The sequence below is a fragment of the Aptenodytes patagonicus genome, chromosome 1 (assembly GCF_965638725.1).
Source record: "Aptenodytes patagonicus chromosome 1, bAptPat1.pri.cur, whole genome shotgun sequence".
Taxonomy (NCBI): domain Eukaryota; kingdom Metazoa; phylum Chordata; class Aves; order Sphenisciformes; family Spheniscidae; genus Aptenodytes; species Aptenodytes patagonicus.
This window is the reverse complement of record NC_134949.1, coordinates 179966566-179993987: the sequence shown is the minus strand read 5'-3', so window position 1 is coordinate 179993987 and position 27422 is coordinate 179966566. Positions and strand designations below refer to the sequence as shown.

General features: G+C 35.3%; 1 protein-coding gene across 12 annotated transcripts in view; it reads right to left on the bottom strand.

The window, feature by feature from the left end:
- Positions 1 to 27422, bottom strand: part of MYCBP2 (MYC binding protein 2) — a 216002-nt gene that overhangs the window by 37085 nt on the left and 151495 nt on the right. For 5 of the 12 annotated variants that reach the window (XM_076362465.1, XM_076362483.1, XM_076362516.1 and 2 more), the window contains 8 exons: positions 24501 to 24575; positions 22123 to 22347; positions 21077 to 21209; positions 18407 to 18532; positions 14880 to 15065; positions 3120 to 4763; positions 1603 to 1772; positions 624 to 868 (listed from right to left, as the gene is read on the bottom strand). In XM_076362465.1, the coding sequence (XP_076218580.1) occupies positions 624 to 868; positions 1603 to 1772; positions 3120 to 4763; positions 14880 to 15065; positions 18407 to 18532; positions 21077 to 21209; positions 22123 to 22347; positions 24501 to 24575 (2804 nt within the window). The remainder of the gene's footprint in view (positions 1 to 623; positions 869 to 1602; positions 1773 to 3119; positions 4764 to 14879; positions 15066 to 18406; positions 18533 to 21076; positions 21210 to 22122; positions 22348 to 24500; positions 24576 to 27422) is intronic. The other 7 variants (XM_076362491.1, XM_076362500.1, XM_076362559.1 and 4 more) reach the window with 5 other exon arrangements.

Genomic DNA, 27422 nt, shown 5'->3' with positions numbered 1-27422 from the left:
ACATACACAAAAGTCCTTTGCCAATACATTTAGTCAGCCAATGCTATTCATTTACTCCTCACCTAATGCATTTAAGCTGGTTGTGACTCACAAGTGTTAGTGGAAAATATAATGGCGTTTTCAACCAACAGGGAGTGGGGACCACTCTTTGCTATCTTCTAGTATTTTCATCAGGTATTTCCATTATGTATTTTAGGCCCAAATGTCTATCCATCATAAACATGAGACACTACAGTGAAATCTACTTAGAAATACCAAGTAAGCATAAGTCTTCTGGTTTCCTTCTTATTATTTTGAACTGTGAAGAGAGAAAAGTAGCACATATGTCTGGTACTAACACACTAAGTTAAACTCTTCAAGAAATTCTAAATTCTTTGGACAGAAACTAAACTGTTGTTAAAAAAATATTTAGCATCCAAACGCTACTCAGGTTATATTTGACCCTTGGAGCAAATACAATCTAAGAAATTGAACAGGATAATGGAAACAGAAAAGAAAGAACAAGATCATAAAGAACTAGGAAAGTTTTTCTGTGTAAGTTTTAGTTTTGTTTATACACATTTTATCCAACACTATAAATAGATGAGTATTAAAATCAATATTCATAAACTTTCTTTAACTACCTTGCTAAAGTCTGTAGATAGAGACATGGCATTTTAATGGGAAAGTCTTCAGAAATTCCTTCTTTGACACTGGGAAGTTGAGATTGGAATGCTTTTGCAGGGTGATAGCAGAGGATACTGGGCTCAGCAGCACTACTTAGCGACAGTAAATACAGTGCATTGGCTTTAATCACTTGATGAGCTTCCATAGTTGGCAAGGCACGGGGAGTCTTAACTTGCATTGGTTTTCTCCTAGACTGTTTAATCTAGAGAAATTAAGAAAAGGTATACTTAAATTATATTACATCACAGGAAAAGCTGACAATGTCACTTGTACTAAAGTTGCTTGATTCTTCCTGTTAGTTTTGATGTTTGTCTCAGGATGAATTTTGTGTGCAAAAAGTTTCAACAAATTTAGTTTCAAAAATAAAGTTAAATCAACATTGCTCTGCTTATCTTAAAACCTCAACATATTTGTATACTTTAAGCCAGAATCTGAAATTGGTCATGGAAGACCAATATAAGAACACCACCTTTCGTACTATTCCCATTAAAAATTGCTCTAGTTTGCCCAGTGTTTGGCATCTGTATCCAGTAATCTGGATGACTAAGATCATTAAAGTAACTATAAACATATAAAGTTAAAACAGTACTCATATTTCAGTAAACAAATAAAACAGAATTCAAAGATAAACTGACACATACTTTTAAAAATTAGGTACCACATCCTATGCTGCAGTTGTATTGGGATAAAAAAATAAAATTACTTTACAAATTTGAAAACACTACTGTCTGAAGGGAAGAAATCTGGTCAGAAGTAATCAGCAAAGTTTCTATCTTATTATTTCAAACCTATCAATGACATAAGCAGATATTCCAAAACCTTCCAAAATTCTGAAATTCCAAATTTTTTAAACTGGCCCTACCTTATTTTCAAGTTGTGAACACAGTACTGTTAAGCAGACAGAGCGCTAAACATATGAGAAACAGATGAAAATACCTTCTCTCTTGCTGCTGCTTGCTTTTCACGGAGATATTTTTCTCTGCATCGATCACAAACCAAATACCAAGTGCTTCCTCCAATACCACCATCGCCACAATTACCAGCCCATCCTCCACAAAAGTGCCCAATGCTATTATAACCTTGGCCACCTGCATAACGGCCACAACCTACATCGGGGAAAAAGATGAAAAAAGTTATTTCAAAAGAAGGATTATTATTATATTATTTATTATATTATTTATTACTGTAAAAGAGGGATGGAGAGGGGGACGGAAGACGCTTGTCTTTTCCTGGCCTAATTTTCTCCTCTTCTCTATCTCTGAACTGATTAAAAAACAAGGTGCATGTCCATGTGTCCCAGCAGTATCCAAAGAATCCAAACGTACTGTAGTTTTCAAGTTTTTCTTATGAACTTGTCCAAAGCGTCAACAGCTCCCTACTCAGACAGCTAAATGATAGTAAGATCAGTATTAAATGTTAGCCAACATTATCTATAATTTAACAAACATAAAAAACCTACCCCCATCTAACAAAGCTTAAAAGGGAATGAAGTGCATTCCTTTGCTGATTATTGTTTCTCAGAAAGATTCAGGGCATAGATAATTGCTGAACAGTAAGCCTCCTTAATTTTGCTTTAACTTTGTGTACAGTGCTAAAATGAGCGCATACGACATCAACCTGAACTTCACTAACTGGCAAAATAATTATATATAGCAAATAATAGCAAACACGGAAATTATTTTGTCTTTAACAAGCCTACTTATTACTAGCTATATTGTAGCTAATCCCTTCTATTAGTGATCCCTTTTCTAAAGAAAACACAACTTATGTATCTTTTGAACTCAGTTGACTAGCTAAGATAATGCCTAGCTAGCACTGATTTACCTCATTTTCCTAAAATTAGACAAACTCCTGAAAAAATTCAGGGACCCACATAAAGAGACAAAATAGCAGACTCGGGTTGTATTTTACAATACAAATTGTCTAGAGACTCTAACTGGATGGGTTGGTTTTTTTTTTTAAGATACATTTTAAACAAAAAAAAATTAAGTCACTGATACCCAGTGCTGACACAGCAGATAAATAAAAGTTTTCTACTATTCACAGTAGAACAGTAATAGAAAACTTTTGGCAACATAGAAACTCTAATTAACCAATCTCATATTTTTGATTTTATTTCCAATTTTCTCAGCACACTTTCAAGTCCTAAAGTGTAACAAATGGCATGTTTCTGAAGAGCTACTGTAAAGTCAGCTCATTGTTTTGGCCTTGTTTCAAACAACTTTCTTCAGCATCTTTGAAAGCTCAGATCCATAACTACTTAAGATTACTTACACAAGCATGTAAATAATTTGTGAGCGTGTCTAAGTTTTAATTTAGCTTATATAGTGAACTGTGTTAAAATGTTAGACAAGACAGCCTGACGTACTTTCGTAACAGTAACTAATACCAAAATGTGTGTGTGCAATACATTTTACAGATGGACACAGGAGTTAAAAACCATGTAATCTTACCTGGATGAGCTTGTCTCATGTGGTAAGTCACTGGATATGGATGGGATTCTCCACACAACTCACAGATGGTGTCTTTTTCAGGTCCTCCCACTGCAAGTTGAGCCATCTCGCCAAAAAGATTTCCCCTTGGCCTAGTCTCAACCTTTTCTTTTTTCTTTTTCTCTTTTTTGGTTTTCTTATTATCTTTGTCACTTTCCTTCTTCTTTAACACTGCACAAGAACCAGGACTTGGAAAAATCATGTTTTGGGAAGCTGCTTTAATAGTTGCTAAAGAAATATCTTCCCAGAAAGCTACCAAGTGCTGCAGTGTTAATGGAAGAGGAGACTTGGATTTCATCGTGTGATGACTGGATGTTTCAAAGGAGGTAGTTTCAGTTTTTCCATCCTCACACTTTTCATGCAGAGGTGGTTCTTTTAACATTGAGAGGACTTTGTTTTTATTGATGCTACCCATTTTAGATATATCTGGTCCATGAGGTGAGATGTTGAACATGTTAAGAGCAGATGATATTTCCAACGAATGTCTATTTTTCAACTTTGTTTCTTTTTCCTCTGCAGGCTGTTGAGTAAGGCTGCTTCGTATTGGTGCATGCTCTTTGGACAGTTCTGGATTAAACTTCAAAAAAGATGAACAAGCCATAGCATCATGAACTATTCCTTCATGCCAAAGAAACGCAGCAAATACAGCTCTAGCACATTCTGCAACGGAAGGTGACATTGCTTGCTTGGCAGGCTCTACAGGCTTGGAGCCATCTCCTTTGAAAAGAAAGTTGGATTTTTCCTTTTTGGGTCTTGTGTGCCTACCAGCACATTTACGGCTCACTTTTGGAGATGCTCTCATGTCTTGCTCATCTTTCAGTGGTGCTTTTCCTATGCTGAAATGAACTTTATTAGAACCATCATCCAGACTTCTGAATTCTGTGTTGTCTTCACAGGTGCTATCTGTAATGCTGTTAGTTTTTAAAGTACTTGAAGTACATACTTCAACAACCTCACTATGAAGATTTTCTTGTACGACATGAGGGGAAGGAGCTCTATTTTCAGTTTCTGTAACAGGTTTTCCATCTTTTGCAATAATTTTTGGTTTGGGTGAAGTGGACCTCCCCCTTAAGGGTTCTGTTAGTGGTACTTTCTTTTTGCGAAGGGTGTCCGGATCTAATGTGTAAGAATCTGATTTGGATCGTTCTCGAGGAGGATCAAGCTTTGTTTTTACAGGGGATGAAGCTTTCTGAGGTAGAGTTTTGTCATGGGGTGATGAGGATCGTGGAGAACTAGCACCAGATCTAACGGCTGTAAGTGTCTTTGTCTTTGGAGAAGACGACCGTGTTCCTGGCCCTGGAGATTCAGCTCTCAGACCAGTAGTTGTTCTTCCATCGGTTTTTAGTGTTTGCAAAGTGTTATGATTTGGAGACAAAGATCTGCTGTGAGAGTCTGACCGCAATTTTGCAGCATCTGATTTCAGCATAAGAGACTCACTGGCAGATAAGCCTTCTGTATTCCTGGGTTTTTTCTGGTCAGCAGCAGCTCTATTCATTCGCACATCAAGCTTCGGTGACCTGCAGTCAGCTCTGTGTTTTGACGACATGTCTGATTTTCCTGCTGGAGAAATTGGTCTAGCAGCTCCTGTGAAATTCATTCGGTCACCTGTTTAGTATATTGTATAATTAAATTATTATGTTTTGACAGTGATACCTTTAATAATACAAAAAAAAGGATTAAACATCTGAACACAAGATAAAATTCAAACACATGCTTCTGTTCAAGTCAAAATGAAAGGAAATATAAAGGGATTTTTTTTCCCCTAGAATATTTTCAATACATTTCTTCTCCCAAAGATACATACAAACAAGTGTTAGGAAATATTTACAGAGAAAACACTGCTATGGAGGTATCAAAAGGCACAGTTAACTATTTCCACAAAACACTAATACAGGAAGCACAGTTTACATTCTTAGGTAAAATGCCAGGAGTTAACTAAGTTTACCACAGTTGTAACAGAAATCAAGGATTATTTATTTATTATCTCTATGTGTGTCAGCCTGACTGCAACAAAGGACTTGCAGAAAGATCAAATGTATTACCAGATTTATCTTCTTTAATGCTCAAAAGTCAGGAAACGTAGGAAGTAAATACAACTATAAGGCAAATTGGTTAAGAGACTTACAAATATGCTTAAAATGATTCACATTGATAATCTGAGGTATCCACCTTTTTAAGACCACAAACTGTCAATGTTCTGCTACCAGAACACAAGCTACTAAAAGAAAAAAAGAAACACCTTTTTCAACCACTAAGCTAAACCATCAACTCTGGTCTATGATGTCCTTTTATTTTGATGCAGTAATTTATTATTCCTATGCATATTGACTTCATACATGTATCAATCCACAGAACTATAAAAACTATGGGCAGCTTAATATAAATACATGCAAAACAAGTATATGCAAATAAGTACATTAAGCAGTCTGCTTCTAATGATTCTGTGAACACACTCAGTCCCTCTTGCAGAACTGTATTTTGAAAATTAAGGCAAGCAATGTTGAAGTTACTGGCAAGCAATGCAGCAATCGTGAATTAAATATAACTGTCTCTCCACAAAGCATTACACTGCAAAGTCTTGAACGCATAGTTAAGTCGTTCCGATTTGAATGGATTTTCATTAGTTAAACATTAAGTTTCTCTTGTAAGGCTTCTAGAATTAGGTCAAAGCACTTTGGATTTTTTTACTTTTCTAGACATTAAAAGGTTATTTCCACTGGTCTGGGCACTTTTTTTGGGAAACAACTATTTGTCAAAAAAAAAAGTTTCAGTTAATCAGGGAATATTTGCAAATTTGGACCTTGGTTTCTAATGGGAACAGAGAGGATAGGCAGTGATCTTTTATCCAGTACCTTCAGCATTTACTTAGAAGGTGGGTAATCTGTGTTTATTTCCTTCTGCATTATGGGATCTGAACCAACTTCTTCCAGTTCCCAACCATGAGGCCTTACCCCATGCTAGAAAATACATAGAAGCACAGAGTGATCTCAGTTTTTTTTCCTACTGTTACCTCTCACAATACAAAAACAAATGTATTTTTTGGAGCAAAGTCTAGCAACCCAGATGTTTCCTCAGGTTACAAAACAATTCTTATTATTTTGCTACCTCCATATTTAAGGAGCATATAATAAACCAAACAGCAACAGAAAAAAGTGGAGGATACCTATATTAGAATATTTGACAAGCTTGAAGGTTAGGGTACTCTCCTGGCTTCCCAGGACATGGGACATGGAGGAGTTCATACTTCTCCAGGCAGAGAAGAAATATTTTGTTTATATTCAGGAGCAATATGCCAAATGTAAACAGCAGAATATAAAGAGAACATCTCAAACATCATCATAACCAATTTTGAGAGTCCAGTCTGTCTTTATTATTTTTTTCTTATGCATTCTATAATTTTTTTTAGCGGGGGGGAGAGAGGGGGAAGAAATAGCGTGGTACATCATGGTTTATAAAATTCTTGCTAAAAGAAAAAAGTTTTTAAATATCAGTCCAAGCAATTTGTTCATGCCAGCTCAGTTATTCACCAGTTCTACTGATGAGCTATTTTGAGATGTCTACTTTGTGACATATGAATTCAGAAATGTTAACTGTAATTTTTATACACACTTTCCCCAGAAACAAACAAATAAAAAGATGAATTTAAGGTTTGCCAGATGAGAAAATACTCTAGATAGAACCTTTTACAGAATTCCTCATAAAGGAATAAATAGTGAAAAGATAACAATAGTATTCTTAGAGGACATAAAACACCGTAAACCATTCAGCAATGTATCAAATTCAAAGTATATGCATGACTAGTGAATATCAAGCAAGAAAACATTCTAGAACAAAACTGTTTAGGAAAGGCATAGCTTAACAGTAGCTTCCAGCAATAAAAAATATTTTATGTTTTTAAAAACACAGGTTTGGATTTGCACATATACAGGTAAATAATCCTAATTAGCATTCTAGACTATCAGCACAAAAAAAAAAATCCCCAAAATGAAAAACTGCATAATCATGTAGCAAACTGCTTTTTCTGTAAACAAACAAACGACCATATATTTTTCCCCTTTCTTCTTCCATATTTCATTTGCCTATTGTTTGAAAACAGGTGTTATTAGATTAGATTAGCAGTCACCTTTCTGTTTAGAAAGCAGTAAAAGATAGCTAGATCACATATTATGAAGTTGCTGCAACTCAGGAAGGCAACACTGAATAGTTTTATCAAGTGAGCTCCCAACAAATACCAAACTTGAACGTTTACTTTCGAAACAGTATTTTATTAAGCGAATGAAATGAAAATGAATGGAAGGAGAAAAAAACCCAAACATTTTGCATGTAAAAACTGAATAACCTTGCTATGTTGGCATGCGTACCCACCCTTCAGTTTGTGAGAGAGAGATGAAATAGCAGAGGCAGGCCCAGCTACATCACTAGTTTTGTAAATACGCTCACGAGAAGCAAGGCAGCAGGATGGAGTTTCTACGGTGGAAAACAGTCGCACAGAAGCAGCACAGATTCAATGGAAAAAGCAGTAAAGATAAAACCAAGCATTTCAAATGATATGCATCTCCTTTGTTAAGTATTCTGAATTCATTGTTTAGACTCCTACCTTAGTTTTAAATGAGAGTTACTTCAAGATGTTTTCCCTGATCTAAATTTTAAAAGAATAAAAGATCTGTGATTTCAGTATTAGTTTCTAGGATCTAAAAATGTCATATGTGTAGACTAGCCAATAAGATTTATGGTTTACTATAAAAACAGTACCTAGTTTTCAGCTGAACTCTGGTTTTAAACGTGAACTTTTAATCTGTAAATTTAGAGATTAGTTATTTAAAACTGCAATATGGTCTTCTAGATGACCAATTCTCACATTCTTTTGAGAAAATTAGAGAACACCTAGATGTTTGTGTTGGAAAGTCTCACTGATCACTGGAAAGAATGAAGAAAAATATTTTAAACCCATCAAAACTATCTGTTTTCAAATCTGAATACACCTCAATAATGTAATGTTTTGAAAAACTTCATGTAATATGAACTTTAGTTTCTCAATACTACCAAGAGACATAACTAGCAGTAGAAGAGATTCTATCAAACAAGACATGAAAACAAATCTGTATCAACCCTTAAAAATAATTTTGCCTTAAGAAAAAAACCCCAAAGTTAAATTCTGACATAGTCCAAGATAATTTCAGTATAGAGTCTACTGACACCAAATCTGTTAGAGGTACAGCTTCAAATGAAGTTTGGAGTGAGGTAACAGGAGGGACTTTTAGTTTCAAGTCTATCATTTTACTTTCCTATAACGTTGTTTTTAATTCTAATTCCTATTCCTATTCCTTCCTTTAGAAAAAAGGTAAGTCTAATTCTTGCGGCATTAATAATTTTAAAGGGATTGTGTATGTTAGAAGATACTCTGTTTTAGAGAGACCCTTTTGTACAAATGGAAGAAGACAAGTCTATTGAAAATAAGTGATTTCAATTCCTGCACTTCTTAAGAGATCTTTTTGTCTGGTACTACATTTACTAACTTGTACACATAAATATATTAAAAACCCTATCTTAAGCAGTGAGGAGGAGTCTATAAACTCTATAATGAGAAGGTGTTCACACATGCTTGAAGTAAGAATTTCATTCTTTAAAACAAGAAAATAATCTCTATTTTCTCAGTGCAGTATTAGCATAAATTTAAGAACAGTATTGCCTACTTTGATGCCTACAAATACTTTGGAGAGATCCAAGACTAACTATATTACTTCTGAGTAGCGGGATGTCATTCCACCAATTTTTAAAGGCAAAATGCAGAAAAACACATTAGGAACACAAAGTAGCAGTGGAGGAACAATTCTGTAAATACAAGCCTAAAAATGTCAATTTGATATAGGAGCATTCCAGTCTATGAATAATTAAATGAAATTCTTTACTAAACTAAATTTCATGTATGCACATTTTTGCTTCATTCTATGTCTGAGAATACTTACATTTTATAATGTTGTAATCTAGCTCATGTTGAACACTGTCCTGCTTCTCAATCATTTCAAGGGGACTGTGGGTCAAAGAGAATGAGTCTCCCACATAATCTCCTTAGTGCCTTGGCAAACAATGTATGTCTATCCAGGATAAGCAGTCAGTCACAGGGACCAGCTTTTTGGTCAGGATTCCTGCTTTTTTAATCACCCCCAGAGACTAGAAAGACTTCAAAGACCAGTAGGCAAGCTCTGTCTCACATCACATTCTAATGTGACAGCCTATCTTCAGTCACATTCTTTCCTTCAACATGGAAATAGCTCTAGCTTGAAAAGCTACGCAATATGGAGACATAAGAGGCAGTTCAAGTCCTATGGCAGGATGCAGTCTTCTAACAGCCATGCCACCTTCCTCTGAGGAAACAGTGGTAAGCCAATCCAGGAGGCATGACACACCACCAACTAGTCCACATTGGTCTTTTTTAAGCTCTAAAACAGACTGGCAAAATGTCTCTGGAGGGTGGAGATAAGTTAAAGTTTCTTCCGAAATGCCACTGCTTTTCTGCATGATGATGAAGGAAAGCACTGACCTGCTTTTGCCCTTTTGCCTAAGCAATGGATGCCTCTTCAAAAAGAACGCATTCCTCTTTTGCTCGCTGTTACTGACATGGAAGCTACAGTATGGCTGTTAGCTGAATTTCCTCAAGCACTGCAATCAATGTATCTTTTTTCACATCCTAAAAATGCTAAATGCCATAGTGACAGCTGGACAAGGACTCTTTTTTTCATAAGTAAAAGAATATACTGAAGTCAACAAAATTTTGAATATTAAATATTAAAAAGGGAGAAAAGTATTAGCTACTGTTATAGTAGGGGAATGAGTGAGTGAATGAAAGCAAAAGCTGAAACGCAGCATCATTAGAAAAATAGTAGCAATGTTCATTACCCAAAGGTAGGGTTTGGAGCGCCAACACTTAAGTTTATTAATTGAAAGAAGTATTCCTGTGCTAGAAGGGTAGCTAAAAATGATTCTGTAATTTTATAATTTGTGACAACAATTTTTGAGGATGTGATAAGCCAAATTTATTTCTAAAATAAAGCTTGACACAATTTGCGCTCTTTCTCCAAACTTTACCATACCAGTCCCCCAGGGATGGTTTTGGATTGACCTGGACAAATGTATGCTTCATACATATCTTTGATTATAAGATCTGTAAAGCCTAAGGTATGAAACTGTTTAAGTTACTAGCTCAAATTTTCAGGAATGATGCTTTGGCAATATGCAGCATCTGAAAAAACAGTTAAACCAATACTCTCTGGCTGCTTCGCATGACAATTAAGTCATTTCAGCATGATATGGAAGAGATCAGTGTGCTTGGTTGAGAATATTCTCTCTATTTTACTGAAACACTGCAAAGAAGGGTCATGTGCTCTGTATGTGTGCTGGTCTTCTGTGCCCCCTCCACAGTTTAGGAAATGCGGATAGAAGCACTGCAGGCAAAGCCAGTGGTTCTAAATGTTCAGTAACTAGCACCTAGAAAGGAAAGGAACAAAACGAAAAAGAAAGCGGTAGCACAATACTGAAGGGACAAGGAACTCCTGACACGAATGGTAGGGGCTGATCATATACTGTGAGACCATATGCTGGATTGCAGCTCTGCAGCATGGATTGGCAAGGAAGCAGCCTAACAGGACTCTCTGAACGTATTGAACAGCAGCTCAGCACTGCAGCTTCTGCCTGGACTGAGATGCGTCAGGAAGCAGTAGCTGTGCTGTGCAGCTGCTCAGTGAGCTGCCAGGGCTGCAGTGGAAGAGGGAGAATGTGACAAATGAGGCTAACGAGGGGGGTCCAAAGCCTCTTCAGCCTATAAATCTGTTCTTCATTTGCAATAGCAACTCAGATGTGAGGAAACATGGCGTAACAGTCTAACATTGGTGACTGCAAGGTCTCAAACTTCCCTCCCCAAGTTCAGAGTTCAACAGCCAATTGTGAAATTTTGATAACTGATGCTGGACAGCATAGCAATATCCTGCCTCCCTGACTTGTCACGTCTAAGGAGTTTTATGACCCAGCACACATTGCTGAAGGTTGAGAAACAAGATCTTCCTTGACCCTCTAGGTTTCCACACTTCACCTATACTCAGAATCCAAGCAGAAATTTGAGTCTTCTGTGCTCTTCACAAAGTTCAGAGACAAATTAATCAAGCAACCAGTAATAATCTTGCAGCTATGGGAGGTTGCAGTCCTGAGCAAATCTGTTACTGATGATCTTAAAAACTTCTCAGAAGCAAGCACACTCAGGCTGGAGTAATTACAGATTGTTTTGTTGAAATAATCAAGGAACAAATATACATAAACTTGTGCTCTTTCTGGAAAAAAAAAATCTTGCTACGATTCCAAGTCAATACAGCTGTTCCTGAACTCCAGGTAGGTTACACCATCTCTTCTAGCTTTTTTGGACTTCTAGCTGCGTAAAAGACTGACAAGGAACTAAAATACATGACAAGAGCATCTTAATTTTGTCTGTCCCTGTGAAAAAGAAAACAATCGCTCAGCTTTTTTCCCTTGTGTGACCATGTGTGAAAATTAGCAAAGGAATTAAGTAGGAGACAACAATCATTCCTTCATAGAGTTCTAGCAAATAACACAAAACTGAGTAACACAGTTCCCTCTTCTTTTTTATAATATCCTTTCTGTAACAAATTCTTTGACAAAACACACAGGACTCTTGTTAGTTTACCTATCTATGATGTGAAAAGACTAAACCGAGAAACTTCTCATTTTTTCAAGCATTATATCTAAGGAAATGGTTGTCCAAAACTGTAGTATTTCCACAAAAAAATAACCAGACACTGTATCGGAAGATGAAAGGTTGTCACAAGCCCTTTCCCTCTTCCCTAAATGAATTTGGAAACCAAACCAAACCCCAAACACAGAAACCATTCCTCAGAAAGAACAGCTAGCTACAAACTCTTCTAAAGAAAAACTACAATCTGTTACTGGCACAGAGTATGTTTTATAAGCAGACCAACATTTTTCTTCCTATTACAAAAACCTAAATTAAGGAAATAATTCTAGAGGACATTCAGCATAACTCTAACTTTCCTCAGAATCATGCTTCCATATAAAATTTCTCCCCAGGAGGACAGGTATCTGAGGAAGAACAGAAAATGTTAAGTGGTAGACTAAACTATTTAGGCAGACTTTCAATCAAAACCAGTATTTAGTACATAAGCTCTGCAGCCATGGAAATCTAGGCTGACATAACTTCTTTCAACTATCATTAGTCCCTTAAACATAGCAGTTATTGACTATAAACATTCATTTTAATTTTTAGATCTAACTTTACTGCAGGAAGCACTTAAGGACAGAGCACATAATTTGAAACTAAAACTAAGCATGTCTAGGGCAAAAATCCAAGTGACTTGATATGGAGCCTTGGGATACATTGTTTAATGGATTTAACTTTTAATTACATGTTTGAAAACAGGAGGCTATCAAGTGGTTTGGAAATAAGGAATGAAAATTGCACACTTAAAAGGAGTTTCTGTTACAGTTCTATTATAGCTGCATCAGCGTTGAATACAGATTAAAAACCACACAGTGGAATTCGACCAATATTTTTATTGCATATGACATACTATTCTAATTAATCTTTTGTTGCAAATTAATCCATTACTTTCCAACACGTAAAGTTTCAAGAAATATAGTAATAACAGAATAATTGCTTAAAATAAAACGTTTAACCTAGACAGTCTTATTTAAGTTTCAAACATCTCTGATAATTTCCTTGACTATTAAATGAGCCAGTACATGAATATAGTCTTACAGGCCTCCCTGACAATATACTGAATTTGGATGAACTTGTAAATGGAGGATTAACAAATTTGCAAAAGACTAAGGGAGTTCAAACTGGAAATTTTCCCCCATATAATTCTTAAATTTTTATAGTGAAAACAAAAATGTTAATATTTCTCTCCTTTATGCATAATTTACATTATTTGCATCAAATCTTAAATTGGATAATAAACTGTTTGCAAGAAAGTCCTTGTATCAAATCATAGAATCATAGAATAGTTTGGGGAGGGGACCTCTAAAGGTCATCTAGTCCAACCCCCCTGCTGTGGACATGGACATCCTCAACTAGATGAGGTTGCTCAGAGCCCCGTCCAACCTGACCTTGAATGTTTCCAGGGATGGGGCATCCACCACCTCTCTGGGCAACCTCTTCCAGTGTTTCACCACCCGCAGCATAAAAAAAATTCATCACAGTTAGTGCAACAGTATACCAGTTCTGGTTGATGATTTTTGCCCTGCTGAAAGGGCAAATAACCATATCAGTTGAGATCTTATACTAAGCTAACATCCCAAATCAGACACAAACTTAAAAATTTTTCCAGTTTCATTATTATTTTATTTGGTAGACTACCAGTGCTCCCCCTGTCTGACAAAAAAGGCTTCCTTTTGAATCAGGGATTCTTATTAAAACACAAACCATGGATGTAGCTACTGAATATAGTTTATCTACAGCTATTGGATAGGCAAATCCATTGAGAAAGATCTTGTTGGGCAGCCAATAAAAAATGTTGACAGCTTTTCTTTTCATACAATACAGATCTAAGTGCTAAAGGACAAATCATCTGAAGTTTGAAATAGGACAATTAGGGTTATTTTTGATGCAAAGTTGAATAAGAAACTGACTTTACTACTCTGAGCAAGAGAAGAAAACTAAAAGTGATGGGAAAGAATATACAATTGACAAATTCTCAATGATGGTGCGCTGATGCCACTGGCAATCAGCTGTTTTATCTGAGTAGGTTTTGGAATATTCTGCTTTCAGGACGTTGGTTTAAGTACAGCAAAAGTACAGAAGATCACTGCCAGAATATTTCTGACAGTCTTTATAAAAGTGAATTAGAGATTTTAATCTAGTTCTCACATGAAGCACTTCACTGTCACTTCAATAAGCTGAGCTGGATAGATCCAGGACTGCATAGACATTGAGATCGAACTGACTGACAGGGTCCCACAAGAAAGAATTGAGGCACTTCTGAAGGACAGTTTATGGGAGATAGGAGAAGACTAGTATTCCTGTGACCCATGCTATACCTGTTCTGTATATAAGGAAGAATTTACTGCAATATCTGCTATCCATCATGAATGCTGAGCTTTTATTTTTCATTAATCAAAAACTAAACAGCTTCCTGTCCTCCCATCAGTAATCACGTTAACTGCTATTCACCTCTAGGTGCAAACTTTCATGTCCATGCCAATCCTATGAGCACCCAACAGAACACTACCAAAGCCTTTCTTATGAGTAGTGCCAAGTTGTTCCCACTGTCCAGCTACATCCCTAAAGTTAGGAGTGATGACAAAAATAGGAATTTAGGAAGTAAGAAAATTTAATAACTATGAATTTACTGCAGTCCATTTTTGGTGTTAAAAGAATTATCAACATTTTGTACCATATAAAATATTTACCTTAATTATAAACCCAGAGTTGCACACAATATTGGAAATGCGCTTTCATGACTTACCTACACTGCAGAACACATACAAAAGCAAAATATTGTCAATATAGAAATTAAAGTTGAACAAGTATACTTCTTTAGGAGCATTACCTCACATGCTTCTGAATCATGAAAAACTTAACAAAACAAAACCAGAAAGGTGCACTGAGGGATGATTAGTAGCTGGTAAGCAACTGAGAACAGCAATGTCAAAGCTGCAGAAATGGACTGATGAGGCAGGTAAGGCTGACAAACTTACTCTGAAGCTGTGGCTGAGGCTGCTGGAAGGAAAGGGGCTGTCCGAACACAAATGGACTCTGGACTAGGGAAGAGGGAGGTTTTGCAGCTTGATCAAAGATGGAAGGAGCTGGGAGATTTGGCCGTGACTGAATGGAATTCAGTATGGCACTCAGTTGGTCACCTGTAGTGGGCAAAACAGTCAAAACTACAACCTGTTACTTGTCATTCTCCAGAAAGGCAGGGTAAAATGGTGCTCACTTGAAGTTTAAATGATGATAATAGAGAAAGCTCATAAACCTTATTTAGCCACATACAACTCTGGTTGTGGCTAAACATAAAAATCTCACTCCATGCACGGCAATAAAACTACTGAAAAGTACAAGAAGGCTTTTTAAGAATCATGGATATTTTACTGCAAGTATTTAAAACATTTCAAAATAGAGATTTATACTCGCCTTGCTAAAAAATTAAGAGCAGCCAAATTAAAAACAGAAATCCCTAGCATTTACAATAATACACACATGCAACAGAACATGCAGAAAAAGATTAGAAAAACTGATGAGAAGGGTAAGATAACATGTAATTAGGCTTTGGCAAGTGTATTTCTGTGCCAAGGCTTTGGTAAATATTTGCTTGTTTTTGCAAATATCTTTAAAAGTATTCTGTCATGCTGTTTTTCAAGATCAGATTGAAGATAATATAAAAAAATAAGTACCACTTAGAGCTGGAACTGGTTTTCTGAAGAACTATATACATTTGTTGTGAAGCAAATGAAGGCCCTTCAAAAAACTAGCATGTTAAAAATAGAGTTTCAATTTCTGAATGCCAATTCTCAAAAAAATTCTATGTGAGCATTAGAAATACATGAAGCCTACAGTAAGAAGGCAGAGTTTATCACACCACGTTATAACTTGAAGTATACTTAGTAATATGAGCTGGGAGACACCAAGAGTTTGAGAGCATCTTAGATTTGAACCATAACCTACCAAATCCTAACAGCGTCACTTTATTCTGCAAATTCATGTAATTTTCACAGCATTCTAGAAATCCTAGTAAAAAAATTAGCAGCTAATACAGAATTTACAACATATTTGGGTGATTATCAATTGTCTTTTCACAGAATTACAGAATGACCAGTGGGTGTATGGAACCCTGTATTACCAAGAACTCCAAAATTAAATTTTGCACTTATTTTCTTGATATTTTGGTTTCAAAACTGAGAGAACAAAAATAGCAGAAAATAGCTGGAACACCTTTCTAAATAATCATCTACAGGTATCAATAAATCAATTTTATTCCACTGTTTTGGAAGTAGTATACCTAAAAAATAATGGAATCGGTACTTGGGCAGCAATCGTTCCTACCTTAATAACCCCGAAGTGATTAACATGTTTGACAAAGCACTATTATTCTCAAATACGACAGGCCTATTTCCTAAAATGAGTGATTATTTTAAAGGGAAGAACATCTGAGAAGAGGTTGAAAGTCATCTGCCCACAGTAATTAAATATGGAGGGGAGCAGGGCCATTCATGAGGAGTATTAAAGACTTGCCTGCAATGTAGAAGACTGGAAAAGAGAAGATGTAGCTAAATCAAACAGACTGATTGTGGGAGTTATGTCTTCTGCCTCACAGGAAATACTGTAAACACAGACCTATTACATGGGGATCTTTATGTTTGACCAGCAGTTTGAAACGCTCATAGATGGTGACTGAATTTTTATTGAAACTAGTGCATCCCTACAGAAGTTCTTTTGACAAACAAGCACCTCCAAAAGAACGGCTTCATTCAGAAATTCCCCTAACAGATCGTGCTTGTGCCTTCAGTTTTTTATTTTCCACAAAAACCAAAGCTTCTTAGACCTGAGAATGCAAAAGGACTGTACATAAAGTAATGACAGAGCTGAAGAATTCTATTTTTGGGAAAGTAGATATATCATTATTCTTTCAATATAGCTGCCAACAACTCTCCGCTTTTGGGCAATTCAGAAGGAATTACAGTACACGGAATGAATAAAGTCATCCAGCTGAGTTGCTCACTCACACTAAACATCACAGCTTGAGGGTATGTCGAGAGAATAAGGCATATAAAATGATATGGAATTCAATGCCAGGAGTAGCTTCCAAACTTTCTGTAACTGTAATATCCCAAGGAAACACCTTAGAAACTGTTTAAGATAGGATATAGTAAAAAGAATCACAATGTCTTCAGAAACTAGGATGCCTGTTAATATAGCATATTGATCTCCCAAGATTTTATCTTTGGACAACACAGGAAAAAAATTATTTTCCTAATATGCTTCTGCAGAAAAAGAACAGATAATAATTTTGCACTATTACACAGTTGCCATTGAGAGACAAGCTGTAGTATTGCCTCACACACTGAACATCTTAAACACTTTCACTTTTGTGATTCAACCATTACTTTGAAATGAGTATGGCTGAACTGGGAAAAGCAGTTCTGTATAAAAAGCCCTATGAAGTAAAAAGGAAAACACTTCAACTTGTCCAGCCTTTGTCCAAAGGAAAAAAAAAAAAGGGTTTCCTATAGCAATGCACTGACAAGTATGAACTGCTTCTTTATGCAGTAAAACACTGTGAAATGATATAAAACTATCTCATGTTATAAAAGTAACCGACTAGAACATTTAGGAATAATTTTTCCCTCATCTCTTCTCCTTTAAAACAAGTCTTAAATGAAGTTATTTTATTTAGGAGACCACTAAGAATATGTGCTGGTGTTAAAAACACATAGCACACCTTAGGCCCATGTTCATAGTGGCATGGACAGAGTACAGCGATGTAAGAGCAGAGTAGCAAAGCTCCATATTTCAGTAATATTTCGCAAGGACATCTGCCTCAGCGAAAGTCCCTTCTATATTATTAAATCTTCTAGACCTAATCAATGAATGAACAGAAGGCATGCAGTTTGAGTTTATTGTGATGGCTTATATATATTTACATCTTGCCAATGAAATAAACCACGGTTAAAAGAAACAATTATTTTATGTCAGTAAAATTAAAAAGGTTTTATTTATTTCCCAGCATTTGTCACTGGTATCTATGTGTTTGAAAGGTAACTTCAGTTTTACAACTTAAATCTCAAATGGTATCTTTTATCTTGTCATACCATTAAAGGCACTTAAAAAATGTCAAGACAGGTGAGAAGTGTTTACAAACGTTTCTGGTATTTTAAAACCCATGCTTTCTAAATCCAATAATTTTCATATCTTGTTTTACAAGTATCTGTTTTTCATTTCTGCATTATAGTATTGTGCCTATCACTATAGAAAGTCTCAACTGTAACTTACAAATCTTTGATGATCCTTTTTATACAGAGTACTTAGACTAAGCGAAATTATAGCAGAGAAAAAAGCAGTTACCACATTAACTACATGTTTTGTAAAACACCTTGCAATTCATAACATTACTCCTTATGTCTTTTGAAGAACATCTGATGGTGCCTAAAAGAGTAGGAAATGAGTAACAAAAATATAAGCAAAGTTAAGAAAAACATTTTTTTATAACGTGAGTGTAAAAACATACCTTTGTTATTTCCAAGGCCATAATCAAACCCTTGTCCATTAGTACAGCTTGTCCCCTTACTGAAAGCTTGTATTGAAAAAGGACTTGGGGGAGGAGTCTGAACATTTTGATCTAGAAGGACTTGCTCTGTAAAAGAAAACACATCCTTTCAGAATTAGACCTTCTTAGTAACTGATTTATATTGGAAAGATGAGTCACAAGGCAAAGGAGACTTTTTTTTCCCCCACAGATAGTACTCTACTCAATTCTCTTCAGAAAGAAAAGCACATCTCTCTTCGTTAGAGCTCATGCTCTAAAAGTAAAAAGACGAAAGACTTAATACCACGCAGACTGTTTTATGTTTGACTGAGTTGCTGCCAGCTTTGCCATCGTATGCCTCTTAGGAACAGGCTTGACAATTTGTTTTTCAGTAACATCATGGCATTCAATATTTATTCTTCGGACAGCAATTGTTAAATTCATTTGACAAAGCAGAGTGGAAAAAAGATGGTTTTCAGAGTGACAAACTCGGAGCCAATAAACTTTTAATCCTGGCTATTCCCTTAATAGTTCACAGGACAGAAGACGTTTTTTCCCCTGACAGATTTATTCATATCTGACACTGAGTACTACAGTTTTGCCTTCTGTGTGGTACTAAAAAGACCTCCAACTAAAACCAACCTGGGGTCTTTCAGAATATCCTTAACAACTAAAGAGCCAAGATAAATGAGACACAGAATCCACTTGACTATTTGGATTTAGGGAGGCATTACTGACTTAATGTGGTCAGAAATACCATTCCAAGTGATGATCTGTAAGAAATAATTTACATGAAATCTTACAAATGCAGGTTAAAAGCTCAGGTTGGCACCTTGAACTTCTTCCTTTTGTAAACGCACTAAAATTAACGTGGATTCAATTAAAAAAAAAAAATCACAACTCTTCTAAGAGCCGTTTTTAGAAAATTGTATTTAAGGCCAAAACTGCATTTCAGAGTATGAACTTTTATAAAACACATACACTCAAATTTAAAAAAAAATTATCAGGGAGAAGGTTGGAAATTTAAACTCAGTTTAAAAAAGAAATAATCTAGAATTTTCTGAATTATAGGCAACTCTAGATCTTGCTGTAGTGTTTCAGCTAAAGTATCTGGATATCTGCCTACAGACTTGGGCATTCAGTATGACTTTTGCTCTGTCTCTGACAAATCCTACTTCTTTCTGAGAATTTCATTATCATTTTATTAAATAATGAAAATACAAAAGCAATCTGAAAGATGGTATTATTTATGGATAAAAATATAGACAGTTGCAAATCTAGTTGGAGCTCCTCCAAATACTAAATATTTCCCTCCAGCAATAGCATTGAAACTGATTGACAGAGTATTCCTAATTAATTTCATGGCAAATAAAAGCAGTTAGTTTAAATCATTTTCAGATGTGGCTTAAGCTCATTAGTTTTACTTGGTACTGAGATGGACTAGGAACATAGAATAGACTGAAATATTTCAGTAGTTGCACCAATAACTACTTAAACTGCTTTAGCTAGGTGCACAAGAGACATCTATCTTCACCCTACTTATAAAAACAGAGACTCATCTAGAAAAGAATAAAACCAGGCATGTCAAGGCATAGAACTTGCATCAGAAAGTTTCTAAGATGGTATCCCAATGCACTGGATTGTAAAAATCCTACTACAGAGTTTTGTCCTCAAAGCTTGGAGCTTGCATTTCTGTTCTTCTGTGAGGCTGGAGACAGTTAGAACTTGACTAGACAAGGGCCTGAGCAACCTGATCTAGCTGAATCTGCACTGACAGGGAGGTTGGATAGATGATCTCCTCCAGAAGTATAAATACCGACAGATCACTCCCTGTCTCATCTTTTAAGGGAATGTAAGTAGCCCATAAGCTTGCACAGGAGAACTCATCCAGATGGGCTGGGACTATCTGTTAGGGAAATAACAGTTTCAGAATATGTCAAGGTATTCATATGAAGCATTCAGGGTGAAAGAGAGATATTCTAGATCAGTAATGATAGCCTGTTTGGAGGGAGATCAACAAGAAGGATGATTGGGGGCGGGTGGGCGGAAGCAATAAGAAACTTTGTGTACTAACTTTTTGTTTATCTTTTCTTTTATTATTTCTAGGTCTTACCCAATCTGAACATGAATTATCAGGACAGAAATTCTGCATTTTAAGAGAATGCAATCATACTTTGCTAACTAGAATAATTAACTAATTTGATGTTAATTTTAAATACAGTGTTAAAAAACATGTGAACAGGTTTTTGACAGGATGCTGTATGACAGAATTAACAAACTTAACAAAATCAAAAGGAACATAAATAATTTGTTCTGCTCTGCTTTTCATAGAGACATGAGATAGACCAAAGAAATCTAACAAAAATGCACAATTACTTATTTAAAAATGATCCGCATAGCTAAAAGAAGAACCCTTAAAATTATGATCCATAACTGGTACAGAAGAAAACACGGGGACTGTTCTTTTAAAAAATTTAAAGAATGTTTATAAACAACTTTGAAGTCCAACTGTGTAAAGTAACTCAAATGAAAAAGTGTAAATTAATGTTATACCTGTTTAAAACTCAGTTCCTTCTTTATTTATTTGTCCTGTTTAGATTGCTGAATTTTTTTCTAAGTTAATTTAAAGAACAAAACAAAACAACAACTTGCCATCTTCGTGTCGGAGGTACTGGTTTCCACCTCTGTCTCTAGCTAACGACCATGCCTCGCCTTCATCACTTTCACAGAACTCTACCATGCTGTTCTTATCCATTTGGACCCATGTACCTTCTGAATTAGTCACCTGATGCACACACATAAAAAAGCACAATTTATTGACTTTTCAGATAATTCAGTAGCATGATTCAGCAACTTATTATAGTATCTGAAAAACACTCATTCCAATCCTTATATTACAAAGCAAATGTAAAAAAAAAAAGTTTCTTAAATTAAGGCCACAGGCTGAGGCAGATTGAAGGACCAAAACTATTTATGGCACATTTACAGTTAGGAGTATTTCCAAAAATCTTAGACCTGTTTATGTTCAGAAGAAGCAAAACACCAACACCACAACTTTAGAATATCCGAACAAGCCTAAATAAAAACTTGAAGGAGATATTCACCAAAATATGCCTTTTTATTGGTGGCTGCAACAGTAGAATTATAATACCAAGTTATATATGAAAAGTTTGTATGAGTACTAATTTTGTTCCTGACATTATGTTTAGGAAATAGCATGACACACTTCATCCTTAAGCCCTTCTTAACCATAAAACACCACAGCTGGACAACTGGAAACAGTAACAACAGTTCAGCAACTGAACAAATGAATACAATCAATACAGAGAAACAGAATAATTTGTTAATTGGTTGGGTCCTAGAAAAACATTTTTGCAATGAAACAAAATTCTTTCAAACAGTATGACAAAAAAGTAGAACAAGAAACATCATTTTGTAAGGAATACTGTAACAGACATATATAAGCAAGCATATGTAACTGCAGTACAATTTTAACATTATTCCAATCAATCCACACATCTAAAAGGCAAAAGACATAATTGCATTAGTATTCATAATATAAACCAAGTTCAAAGGTTAGTATTTATCATGAGGGTTGGAAAAGCAAACCTGTACGGGGGCAGATTCTTTTGTTGCGTTTACTACTGTTACATACTGGTATCTATGAAGACATGAACTGAAGCTACAAGGATCCATACCTCGCCCACTGCCTTGACTTTGTTTCCCAGAACTAACATTCCAATTGGGATACCTCTAAGGTTAGGGCAGCTTCTGATGTTGTGACCTGATGGGCCAGTCTTCACTACCTTGTACACTCCAGGTCCACCTCGAAGGAATGGCGTGTCTTGTTCTTGCATCACTGCTTCCTGTGGGCAGTGTGAATTTAGGTCTTTGAAAAAATCGTCAGTATTAGACCTAGATTCCTGAGAAATTAAAAAAAGGCAAAACAAAACAGAACAGAATAAAACCTATTAATAATACCTTTGAACTCTTTAGATAAGAAATACTTATTTCAGGACTACAATAGCTAAATTTCAAAGCTAGAAGAGATACTAGTTACGTTGCTAATTTTAGCGTGCAATGATAAACAACTACTAGTAAATTGCACATTAATTGAAAAGTCACCATATTAGTCTTGAAACAAAAGTGGTATAAATGTAACCATTTATATAAAAGGCGTATCTTATATCTACCATTAGAGACAAATTATTTACTCTAACTGCTTTCACTAAACCTTGTTTCATTCTGACATTTATCAGGATACACACTCAGTCCTCCTGATGTATTTGTGAAATTTTGTGAAAAAGTCTGGTGCTATGTAAAGGGAATTTGAATATTAGCTCTTTCCAAATGATATGCTTCTTTTTTGATTTCACATTTAGAATACATTGTTAATTTAGAGAAAAGGCAAAATTACGACAAAGTAACAGCAACACCATAGATTCTTAAACGCACATATAAATATTAGTGCATATTTATTATTTTCACTATGACAATAAAAACGGCCTGCAAATTTATTTCAGCTGGTACCAATTACTGATGAAATATAGACCCAAATCTGAAATGAGAAAAACACTTCTTGAGTTTCTTACCAAAAAAAAAATAGTAGTTACTAAAAGAAGATAAATATTAGCATAGATTTTTCAGCCAGCCATAGCTTAATAAAAAGGTTATTGTACAGAAAAATGTGAGGGATGGGAGTAACATAACGCACATTTATATCAGAAGAAAGCAAGTGAGAAGCAGGAGCGAGCTTTATTATGTTTATAATGAAAGTCACAGGTGCTTTTAAAAGAACACCTGAAAGTTAAGAACTAAGTAATGCTCTACGGGATGATGCCAGTGGTTCACCTAGTCCAGTATATTGTCTTCAGCAATGACAACAGGAGATGCTGTTTAGAAGTAGCATACAAGTCTTTATTAGTGGTCTGTTGCTTATATACCAACAGCATTTAAAGTCTTTTATTATGGATGTTAGAGAGTATACCCTATTTTCTTTAGTGTTTATTTATGAATCTGGTTTCTATAAACTTGTTTAATTTCTTCTGAATGTGCTGATACTTTCTGCCTCCACAATCTCCTGTAACAACACCTTCCAGGAGTTCACTTCCTGCTGTGTAAAAGAACACCTTCTTTTATCAGTTTTAAACCAAACTTCTGCTTATGTTACTTCCTTTTTAATTAATGCCATTTCCTCTGATCTCTTTATTTATCATATTTTCTACTTTTTTGGTATTGAAGTCTGTGCACTATGTCCAGAATAATACAGCAGTCTTTCCAAGAAGCCTTTATACAAAAATGAAATCTGTTCTGTAAATACATAACTTTCTAAGCCAGTTAATGCAAGCTGAGGTAAACTGGTTCAAAGAAAAAAAAAATCTATATGTTTTGAAGACAGTTTAAACATTGTCTAGATCTTGGTATAACAATAAAGAAGTTTTCTATTTTGGGGAAAAAGATTCAGTGGAAAAACAAGTTTTTAAATCTCTAAACCAGTATGTACAACACTGAGTGTCATCTTCATTACAAAGTTCATATGAAAAAAACTCCATCTCAAAATCACTACAGGGCTGCAAAGAGATTTAGACAAGCACTTCTGTAGATAATTTAAACTGCTTAACTGTACATAACTTGTTCCTATAATTGTATGATTTAAAAAAAAAGATGAGTATTAAATATTTGTGGCTTTACTCATACAAATATCATCTTATTAGATGCTCCAACTTAATGTGTACCCTCCAATAACAGAAAACACTTTACTAGTACATTCTGCATCAAAAAGAGAATGAAAGCCTTTATTATGTTACTAGGCTATCCCTCCAAATTTCTAATTCGGTTCGTTAAAAAAAGGAGAGTGCTACTTATGAATTAATGAAAATTCAATAATCTGCCCTGGTATTTTTTTCTCATCCTAAAGGAAGAGACACAGATACAGCATTCTATACAAATATGCTATTTCCTGTAAAAATAATTCAAAGTAAAACAGATTTCAAAGAATATTTAGTGTAAAGTTGAGTCGTAAGGTACAATCTGAAAACATGAGATACAGTGTGACTGTTCCTGTCATTTAACTCACCTTAGGGGGTAAAGCTTTGGAAGTCCATGAAAAAAAGTCCAAATCCCTTATTCCTTGGCTAGCATTAAAGACATTCTGAGCAACAAAGTTTAAAAAAAAAGACATATATCAACAAAGAAATGGGAACAAAGAAACATTGGAGGAAGAAGCTTGAGGTACTATAATGCAAACTTTCTCCACAAGTATATTTACTGGTAGAATGTTTTGCAAAGGGGGGAAGTTTTGTTTTCCTAATCAAGTCACCTGAGTCCATTGCTCACCATGGCAAATCATCCATTAAACAAAAACAGTTTAGTATGTCAAAAGCTCGAAATGGATGTAGTGTGTCATGCCATTTACTGAAATTAAGAGCCAGACATTTCTTATAAAGCTTGAGACTTCACGCACAGAAAAATCCCATACTTCCATTACAATGAGACAGTAGTTGGTCCCACCACAAACCACAGTTTTATAGCAAGACAGTCTGCTGTTCTGGAAGATAATTTCAATTATTGCAGGACAACTGCACATGGACTTTTAGTCACCAAGTCAGAACTGAAAAGATGCAGAAGAGCTAAGCTCACTATTGTTGAAAACAATTCACCTGCACAGAATGATTTCATCAGTTTGCACATCAAAATTGTACTCTTTACCAGAGCCAAAAATTTCAGAGTGCTGTAAGGAGAATGATCACTAAGATTTCATTAGCATTATAAAACATACAATGCATTTAATGGTTTATTATGAATTATCATAAATCAAACGGAGCTGCCAGAGAGAGTTCACTAATTTTATAACTAATTGCCCGTACTACAAGAAAGGAGCACTGCTGTTCTGTGTATTTTTTCCTCCCACAGAACAGCTAGGACAGCATTTTTTAATCACTGGAAAACACAAAAAAGAAGCCATCTTTTCTCCATAAACTGGTTTCTACCGATGTCAAAGAAATTTTTACTGTTCCTGTTAAATGAAAGAATTAATAGTACATATACTGTAGTATTAATAATCAGTATTTATGACAGAATCCCTTTGGCAAAGCCACCATTTTATCTATATTAACAGAGGTATCAAAATCTTATTTCCTATCCCCATCCTGATAGGGGAACCAAGTGAAATCCCTGGACAGCAGTCACTTTAAAATTTAACAGTAGTTAAAGAAAAGGCAATGAATCCCTTTAAGCAGAAACAAGTACAAAACACCCTTGGCATGCCTCCTCTGTATTCCTTGAAAAAATATTAACACGTTAAAAGTAAGTAAATCCAGGCTTCTAACTCATGATAGAAGCAAATCATCTAGCTATATACTGTTTGCAAAACTTCTGCTTACATCAGGTTTCAGTAATGCAAATGATTTGCAATTCTGACAAAAAGAGGGAAATTGTCAAACACCAGCATTTCTTTAAAATTTAGTACCTCTACCCAAAATTGAAAGAGGTACTAATGCACTAGTGAGATCTATTTTGGGGCACTGGGGAAGGCGGGGAGGGTGTTAGATAGGAAGATTGGCAGAGTAAAGGCTTACCAAGTTGACATAAAACTATGACAACTATAAAAAGCCTACATTTGCCTACTGAGAGTGTATTTCATAGGCATCCAACGTAGTTTAATGGACTAATGATACTACTTCGCAGCATATCTCTCATATTTTGTGATGGACTTCTACTGTACAGACAAACATGGACTATCCATAACTAAAATATTTAAGTATCGTTTCAAAGATCCGCTTTTGTATGTTGTAAAGCTATACGTGTAAAACAAAAAAGAAACCAACAGCAGTGAAGTGGGACCATGCTGGCTTAGCAACACCAAGAAGATCAAACTAGGTCTCCTTTGCTCTGGGAATTTTAGACGTTCCTGGCTATTAGCACACTGTACGCCAGTTTAGATGAATAGATCAGGCATGTATTTGAGAATTAAGTTTTCATTCTGAAGAAACAAGCTTTATATTTAGTCCTTATGCTATCATCTGTAGATTTAGTTCATTTTTTCCTTTCAAGCTTTCCCTTCCAAAAACTAAAATTAATTTCAGGATTTCTTCCAGCAAAAAAAATCATATTTTTTCAATAAAGTTTAAGTTACAGAAATAAAAAAATTCAATATAAGTTACTTCATTTCTCCACCAAAAACTAGAAGACCATTAAGAAGCATTTAAAATCTCAATTAATGCTATTTTTCAAAGCTAAGGCTTATCTTAAATAACCATCTTGACATTTTACCCAACACAGTCTTACTCTCCAATTGCTTTCCATCATGCCTGAAATGATGGTAGAAACCTCTTGTGAATGTCCTTCAACGTTTCCACAGAACATTCAGCTTTTCAAGGTTCTGTGATCAAACACTGCAGTCTACATACTAATTTTGGTTCCTTCTTCCACTGCAATAATGGTTTGGAAAACTTGCAGTTTCTCAATCCTGCTCGCTATGGTGGTTGGGGAATGTAATAATATAACTGGGCAGCAGGGTACAATATTCCTTATAATAAAGTTTGACATCTAAAATGAAGTAACAAAAATGTATTTAGAATATGATTTTTAAAAAGTCAAGTTCCAGAGATTAACAAAGATAAAATTATTTTTCTTCCTAGTGTGTACTGCTTTATACTGTATGTACCTTTCTACTAAGTACTGTGCATAAGCATGAATACATAACTGTCCATGTAAGGAACTTGACAAGTATTTTTTCCAAAACAGTTAACTGAATGTCACAAGACAGAAGGAAAAGTAACTACCAGGGAAGGAAGCAGCTTATCCAAAATGGCAATCTATTAAAACTCATACTCTTATCCAAAATCACCATCTATTAAATTCATAGTCTCATAATCATATTACCTACAGTGGATTGGATGCTCAATTTTAGATCAATGGCTACACAGCAGCTCCTCATGAAAGGATTTGACTATACAGCTTTTCTTAAGAAGGTAAATGACCACAGGCCAAATAAATA